Consider the following 8452-nt stretch of genomic DNA (forward strand, 5'->3'; position numbering starts at 1 on the left):
ATGTGACCGGTAAGTTCTCTACCAATGCTACATCTGTACTTCTCGCTAATCAATTTGTTTTATTAGGAACATTGAATTATTCAATTTCTAGAAGATATTGTGTGATAGTGGTAGTAATATGGTATTAGTATTAGTGTGCAATTAAATTGCTCAAGTATCTTAGATGTGCAGGGTAAATGCACAAAATTTGAGCTCCCTTATTATCATTATGTCTACCACTTGTAAAGGAGAAATTTCAATATGGTCATATTAGAGGACTGTATATTAGGGGACTATATTTCCTTATATTAGTGTAGGTTCACCAGAAAAAATTATAAACAATTTAATTAAATTCTGAAATTTGATCAATTGATATAAAAATTATTTGGTGGGGAATTGATACTGGTCTGGGGATATTTGTCATGGTTTGGGCTAACATCCATGGCTTTGTAATGGGAAGTACAACAAGCTTATGATGGTGTAAAGGGTCAGCTGTCCACATCCTTTTGGCCACATCGTGTACCTTGGGTTTATGTATTGTGATGTCACTACTATTAAAAATAATGATAAATCCATATTGAAATATGCAAATTACGGGTGTGGTCATAAAAGCAACTCACCCCGGGTACAGCTATTGTGATGTCACAGAGCATGGGTATATACTATGGTGCTGGCCACAGATCTATCACTCATCAGTTGGATGTGACCGGTAAGTACTCTATCAGCGCTACGTCTCTAGATGAGTCTCATCTATCAGTTTCTTTATGAATATTTTATTCTTTGGTATAATTCTGCTGTGTATGCCATTTAAAGTTTAGTTTATATTTGGAATAGTTATACTAATTTACTAAGAAGTTGCTAAATGGCAATATGGCGGCCTGTGACTTCTGCTCCATAGACAGAATGCAGCTTGCAGACTGAAATTGGCATCTGTATTCTGCTGGTAAATTGATAAAGCAACCACAAAGAAAGGGAATGTGAATGACCCGCAGCCCTGAGAACTTATTATTGGAACCCTTCAGTTTATAACAGGAGTAATTCTCATAATAAATATTTACTAGGGAATTACTAATTATGCATTTTAGGTTTTCTACTTATGTAAAATACACTATTATTATTAATAATTACTAGTATAAAAATATTAGGGAAGTGATTTAATACTAATACTGTATCCTCAATAGCAATTGTCATTTTTCATTAACAAATTACAGAGGTTCTAAATTATGGTTAGTATCTCATATAAAAATTACATAAACCCCGTAAATGTCATACTGTGTCAATTCAACCAATACATTGTTCCAACATCCAGACCCCAAGCAATGTCATTCACAGCTGGTCCAAGCCCCAAGACCCCAAGCAATGTGATCTTCAAACACTTCTGATTGACCAGATCCTGTACTTGGAATGCCGCTTTTATAACTAATTTCTCCAGCTGGTTCCCTCAGAGTTTTTTCGCTAACTATTTCTTTCTCTTGTCATTCTAGATCTTGCTGTTGGATTGACACTGTGTTACTTACTGTGTTGCTTTTACGGTCAGCGATTTGTCCTATTTTCAGAGAACTAGAGGCGATTAGTTAAATTCAATCTTTACTGCCTCCTGGTTTTCTACCATGGACATTGGTGCAGTTTTGCACCCGGGGCATTAAACAACCATGCCCTTTTGGAGAAAAACAAAAAAATATCATGTCTCTCAGATTCCTGATAAAGGAAATCTGATGAAAGAGATACCAACTATGGAGGAGCCTAACATCTCGCTCCAGACGTTTTCTATCATCAAAGACATACCAGCTGAAAAATGCAGCGATCCAAGTCACAGCAAACCTTGTGACATTGGCTCAAAGAACACCAAGAAGAGCGCAATCAGGAGCTTGGGCAGCAGCGCTGTGATTGGCGCTAAAGAACTGGATCGCTGTTTCCCAAATAGACGGCTGAGATTATACGTTGCCACCTGGAATATGGAGGGGAAGGTGAGAAGTAATGTACAATATCTATTGTGACCCATCAGTGTGTCTGATCTACAGTTGGATAAATTGGGTCAGTAACCATGTGTCTTTAGTTTGCAGTTGGATATCACATAGACATATTATATCCTACCCTAGGCCCACATTTTCTAAACATTTGGGCCAATCACTGTTGCTGCACACACTGCAAACTGTCAAACTAATAACCTATGTCTTTGGAATGGCAATACCTCCGATCCTAAGACTGCAGCCCTGGCCATCGTCTATAAAGACTAAAATCCAATTCGATCAGATAGAATTTTTTGTAGGCGATATAGAAGATGTCAGTTTGGTTGGTGCTCTGTGTATACATTATTAATATCTTCATATTTTGAGCAGGAGTTCCCACAAAATCTAGAGGATCTGCTGTTGCCATCAGATGACACCAAGGACATTTATGTAATTGGCGTTCAGGAAGGATGTCCAAACAGGTAAGTCTTCTCAGGTTGTCTTACAACAGTCTATGTCTGCAGATGGACTACAGGTCGGCTGATTGAAATTCTCTCTCGACCTTCTACTTAGTATAGGATCGCTCCTTAATTTTCCTATTTAACCCCAGAGGTTATAATATTGATTGTTTAATAGATGAGTTGAGTATTTTAATCTGGTGTCATTTATTAATATGTTAACTTGAAATTGTGTCTTCTTGTAGACGGGAATGGGAGATAAAATTACAGGAGACCCTTGGTCCGCACTACGTGCTATACCACTCATCCGGGCTCGGAGTCCTGTATCTCACCATCTTTATTCGACGGGAGCTGATCTGGTTCTGCTCAGGTAAGATTGACTTTCTTACACCTACATAATAAGTCCTAATTGAAGTCATTAGTTGGAACTTCTTATTTAGTCATTAGAACTAGATGTCTGAAAACCCAACTCTCAGATTCTTCACTGTGGAGTATTGGAGATCTGAGAGTTTACTCCACAGTTACAAAGTGTGAAATGATGTTGTAGTAATATTTCCAGCGTTTAATAGGAAAATATCTGTATCATTGTTGCATGTTGTACTATTACCACTGACCCTTCTCCTTGTGTTTCTTATACAGAGGTAGAGCACACCCATGTAACAACCAGGCTATTCCACCATGTAAAAACCAAAGGAGCTTTGAGTGTTGCCTTCACTGTCTTTGGGACATCATTCCTGTTTATTAATTCCCATATGAGATGTAAGTATGTCTGTTATTAATATGTGACTATGTACAGTTTTACTGTGTATAAAAGTGCTGCTGGTTCATAAAAAAACTATAATATATGAGATGATATGAAGAGATCTGTACTATTAATGTTTTGGTGCAAAATGAAAGGTTCTTCCTTATTTGGTCAAACTTCTTCTAATCCATCAAACTTATTCTATATAGTGAGAGACAAGTAATAGTGGAAGGATTAACGGCCTAATGTCCTTTACAGACTATTAGGCTGGGTTCACACGACCTATTTTCAGACGTATTGGAGGCGTTTTACGCCTCGAAATACGTCTGAAAAAAAAAGCCTTGAATACGTCGGCAAACATCTGCCCATTCATTTCAATGGGTTTGCCGATGTACTGTGCCGACGACCTGTAATTTTACGCGTCGCTGTCAAAAGACGCAAATAACAGCCTCGTCAAAGAAGTGCTGGACACTTCTTGGGACGTAATTGGAGCCGTTTTTCATTGAATCCAATGAAGAACAGCTCCAAATTACGTCCGTAATTGACGCCTCGCAAAATGCGAGTACGAGCAATTACGTCTGAAATGCAGGAGCTGTTTTCTCCTGAAAACAGCTCCGTAATTTCAGCCGTAACTGACGTTATCGTGTGCACATACCCTAATAGAAATACTGTATCCTCTGTCAAGAAAATGATTGTGTCTTAGATTTACAGTAACAGAAATATCAGTGTCAGAAGTAACAAGGAGGTTAAGTCCAGCGCATGAGTAGAAGTAAAATAGAAATGTTTTTCCAAGTTTAATTAAATTTCCACTACAGCCAAGTCTAAGGACGTCGCTATCGTCCGAAACGCGTAGGCTTACAGGATCATCTTTTCCTCTTATCCACACACCAGGACCATACCCTAATGGACTTTTTAATGGAAATTTAATTAAACTTGGAAAAACATTTCTATTTTACTTCTACTCATGCGCTGGACTTAACCTCCTTGTTACTTCTGCTCCTGCATCGTGTGCCGACACGAAAAGGTCCGGGCGCTGACAGCGACACTCATTTCTTATGTCAGGTGAGCTGGAGGACTTCTCCCTTTGTTTTCTACTACTACAGAAATATCAGTGTGTCTGGTGTACAGAGTGCGGACCCACATCATGGAACTCCACCAGTCTCATCTTCTAAAATGTCAATAGAAATCCTATTAAAATAAATACTATTTGCAGAAAATTCATTGTTGAGGGAACATTCAGACTACACAGCCCAAGAAGTAGATATGATACCTAGATAATATATGATAAAGAAACCTATTGTCAGAGAAAACTTAAATATGGTGGTTGTCCTAAATTCCAGGGGGTCATATTTACTGATATGTATATTTTTGGTTGGCAGTTGGGGCAGTCCACAAGAGGATCCAGGACTATAAAACTATCACCGAGGGTCTCCGTCTGCCTCAAATTATTCCGGAAAGAATAAACTCCAATGCCTGTGAGTATTACTTATGTGGTTGAACCTATCGATTCCTTTATCTATTTATCTCCATTGAGTCTAATGCAGTCACGTGGTCTAATTGTGTCCTGTGTTTATCTCATTCTACAGTGGACGTCACCAGCCGCTTTGATCGAGTTTTTTGGTTTGGGGACCTCAATTTTCAACTAAAAGAGGACAGAAAAAACGTGGAATCTCTTCTGAAAAATATTAAAGGAAGAGATATGTCCAGTCTCCTCAAACACGACCATCTGAATGAAGCCAAGAACAACGGTACAGTTACTAGTAGACAGATCTCTATCACTCCTCAGCCTGTATTATTACCACATACACCTCAACCGATCAATACAAATCACTGTCATGATGGTGGATATGTTCACCACATTCTTATATAGTCCTACATCTCTTGCACATGTTTTTAATACTGACATGTTTTTTTTTCTTTTAACTTAAGGGTCCATATTTGTAGGGTTTAAGGAGCACACCATTGAATTCCTTCCTACATACAAGTTCGACATTGGCACAGACACCTACGATACATCAGAAAAGCAGAGAATTCCATCATATACGGTAAGATATCTTATTTCCAGGTCTACAGAGCTAAAGAAACAATAGATGTCATGGATAGATTTTCAAACCTTAAATGCAAGAAAGTCTCAAAATGTATATTACTTAAATAAAATAGGCCGAAATGTTCAGTCTATGATGCTATGAGGTTTATAAATAAATGATAATATGATTGCACTGATGATATTTGTTATTTTCATGACCTCTACAGGACAGGGTGTTGTTTAAGAGCCAATACGAGGGAGATGTGCGAGTCCTGAGATACGACTCATGCCCTGTTTTGAAGACCTCAGACCACCGACCCGTTTTTGGCATCTTTGAAGTAAAGCTCAGACCTGGTTCAGATAAGTAAGTCATGTCCATGTTGTTGGTAAGATCCTTTCAGTAGCCGCCATTACTACATGGGCCTTATAGCAGAGCTCACACTTTGGGGCAGGTGTCTGTATACCTGGGTGACAGTACTGGAGTAATATAGGATGTGAAACTAAACAATTATTGTGTGGTTACCCGCTAACATTATCATATGTCTTACATCAGTATATTTCTCATTCCAGCATCCCATTGGCTGGTGGACGCTTTGACCGCAAGATCTATTTGAAGGGCATTAGGAGGTTAGGACAAAAAAAGTAGCTGCGTCTGTTCATGTCCTTACAGCACATAAGGTGAGAGCATTGTACTTGTCTAGTATGTTTGCTGTGAGAATGTTCTTCCATCTCTTAAGTCTTCCTCTGAATCTGTCATTTAATTTATCAACCAACATAAAGAAATTGTAAATAAGTCATTCTATCTTCTAGTTACATTTTCTTGTTTTCAGATATTTTTTTAATTTCTAAATGAAGGTTGTGGGTTTTAGAGGAAAACTGTAAGCATGTATATAGTATAACAGATTGGTGGGAATTTATTAAGACTGACGTTTCTTACACCGGTCTTAATATAAAAAAAACTTGAAGAAACTACACAGATCACAATTTTTACCGCAAATTGTGACTTTTGTTCCGTTTATAACTTTTCTACGTAAAAAAAACTGGCATAGAAAAGTTAAAAAATGTCCCCATTTGAAGTGTCTTAAAGAATCCTGCCACTAGGATGGATGGATAAACTGTATTTTATGGTGCATTAGCTTCTAAGCAAGCATGATAGATACAAGGAACATTCTTATGGATGTTAGACATTACTTGGCATCTTGCAGGACTCCTAAGGAACATTTACCATCTCAGGTGCATAAAACAATGATTCCACCTTTGTGAACATCAGAAAGTTCCTGTAACATCCTGAACAGCGCAGCTTTAGATCAAACCCACCGCTTGGATCAACCATCTTCAAGGTTTGTAGTGTAACCCCCAGGATCTAATAGGAAAATCCGCAATAAAACATCTTCTATATTTTGTGCCTGCTAAGAAACACACATTAGTAGAGCATTAATAGCAAATATTTCTCTTGCAGCATAAACATCAATTCCGCGTTATATCTGGCGAGAACAGCGCTCCCTGTCACCGGAGGAGCCGCCATCGTTGCTGATAGAAAGAAAGGTAAGTTCCTCTAGATATGTCCTCTCTATATTTGTTAAGCAGCCTGAATAATGAATATTTAATAGGGTTGTGCGCTTCTCCCCCAGAGCAAGTCAGCAGATATCAACAGAACATCAACATCAATGCCAATAACAACCAAGGGCAGAACCCGCCATCTTACAAGTATCCCAATGGCGAGACTTAAAATTGTCTACATCTGTCACGGAAGAGACATCAGTGTGGTTATCGGGACATCAATGTCACCCAGAAGACCAGGCCCAGAACAGGAGAACATGTCATCTCTTCCTGTGTCTCTGGAATACAGATTTACCACCCCTTACTGATATTACAGTATATACTGGGACATCTTCCATTGTTTTTGCTGGATCTTGTATAACATCATCTTTACCATCTTATATTTTGATCAACAAAAACCATAAATAAATCTTTAACATCAATCCATAAGTGTGACTGGTATTTATTAGTGGGTTCAGTGCCCGGCTGCAACTTACCTAGGAGTATACAATTCACTTAACCGACTCTTCACAGCGCTATTTGTGTGACATCGCGTTTAATCCAGTGGTAGGTGACAGGACATTGTAAAATATGTACACAATAGAGAGAGTATGGAACGTGCCGCCATATGTACTGGATTAGATCATATGTCGTAAAAAAAGTGACAGGAGATGTAAAACAGTGATATATTTGATAGTTGTTTAACCCCTTAACGCTCAGCGACGTAATATTCCGTTGTGCTGACCATCCCATCCCGTTCGCGCTCAGCGATGGAATATTAAGTCGCGGGAGTAACGGCCATTTCGGTCGTCTTCCCGACACATACAGGAGCTGTGACAGCTGCTGTCTCGTACAGCAGTTGCCGCAGCTCCTACAGCGGGGACCGATCGCTGTGTCACCGCTGATTAATTCCTTAAAAGCCGCGGGTTCAATACTGAACGTGGCTTTTTAGGGGTTAAGCTACCATCGCAGGCCTGCTACACGATAGCGGCCGGCGATGGTGACTATGGCTACCGGACTCCTAACAATGGCGTCCGGCTATGCCATCGACGGAAGCCTAGTGGGTCCTGTCAGTGAGTAGCTGACTGCTCTAATACACTGCACTACGCATTTACTAAATAAAAGTTTTAAAAGTAATAAAAGTAAAAATCCCCTTGTTTCCCTTATCAGTCCTTTATTATTAATAAAAATATATAAACAAACAAATAAACTATACATAATTGGTATCGCCATGTCCGTAACGGCCTGAACTACAAAATTATTTCGTTATTTATCCCGCGCGGTGAACGCCGTAAAATAAAATAATAATAAACCGTACCAGAATCACAATTCTTTGGTCACTTCACCTCCCAAAAAATGGAATAAAAAGAGATCAAAAAGTCGCATGTACCTAAAAATGGTCCTGATCGAAACTACAGTTCGTTACGCAAAAAATAAGTCCTCGCACGGCTTTATTGATTGAAAAATAAAAACGTTATGGCTCTTAGAATAAGGTAACACAAAAAGTGAATGATTGTTTACAAAATGTATTTTATTTTGCAAACTCCATAAGACATAAAAAAAACTATAAACATCTGGTATCGCCGTAATCGTATCGCCTCGCAGAATAAAGTGAATATGTCATTTATAGCGCACGGTGAACGCTGTAAAGAAAATAGAATAAAAAAACAATAGTAGAATTGCTGTTTTTTAGTCACCACGCCACTTAAAAATAGAATAAAAACTGATCAAAAAGCCACATGCACCCCAAGAAAACTAC

The 8452-nt window shown here is 38.7% G+C and overlaps 1 protein-coding gene across 1 annotated transcript; it reads left to right on the forward strand.

Annotated features, from left to right (window-relative positions):
• The first annotated feature begins 1468 nt into the window (after positions 1–1468).
• Positions 1469–7107, forward strand: LOC142699099 (phosphatidylinositol polyphosphate 5-phosphatase type IV-like). The gene is made up of 12 exons (XM_075847997.1): positions 1469–1946; positions 2319–2410; positions 2632–2756; positions 3026–3145; positions 4508–4603; positions 4715–4876; positions 5058–5173; positions 5382–5518; positions 5725–5832; positions 6360–6494; positions 6614–6699; positions 6786–7107. Exons 1-9 carry the CDS (start codon positions 1632–1634, stop codon positions 5798–5800), a joined length of 1239 nt encoding a protein of 412 aa, XP_075704112.1. The 5' UTR covers positions 1469–1631; the 3' UTR covers positions 5801–5832; positions 6360–6494; positions 6614–6699; positions 6786–7107.
• Positions 7108–8452: the final 1345 nt, after the last annotated feature.

This window comes from Rhinoderma darwinii, unplaced genomic scaffold (genome assembly GCF_050947455.1).
Source record: "Rhinoderma darwinii isolate aRhiDar2 unplaced genomic scaffold, aRhiDar2.hap1 Scaffold_129, whole genome shotgun sequence".
NCBI lineage: Eukaryota > Metazoa > Chordata > Amphibia > Anura > Rhinodermatidae > Rhinoderma > Rhinoderma darwinii.

Coding starts and splice junctions, on each gene's coding strand:
- LOC142699099 (XM_075847997.1), top strand. CDS start 1,632: ATGCCCTTTTGGAGAAAAACAAAAAAATATCATGTCTCTCAGATTCCT. Junction 1,947..2,318: donor CCTGGAATATGGAGGGGAAG/GTGAGAAGTAAT, acceptor TATTTTGAGCAG/GAGTTCCCACAAAATCTAGA. Junction 2,757..3,025: donor GCTGATCTGGTTCTGCTCAG/GTAAGATTGACT, acceptor TTTCTTATACAG/AGGTAGAGCACACCCATGTA.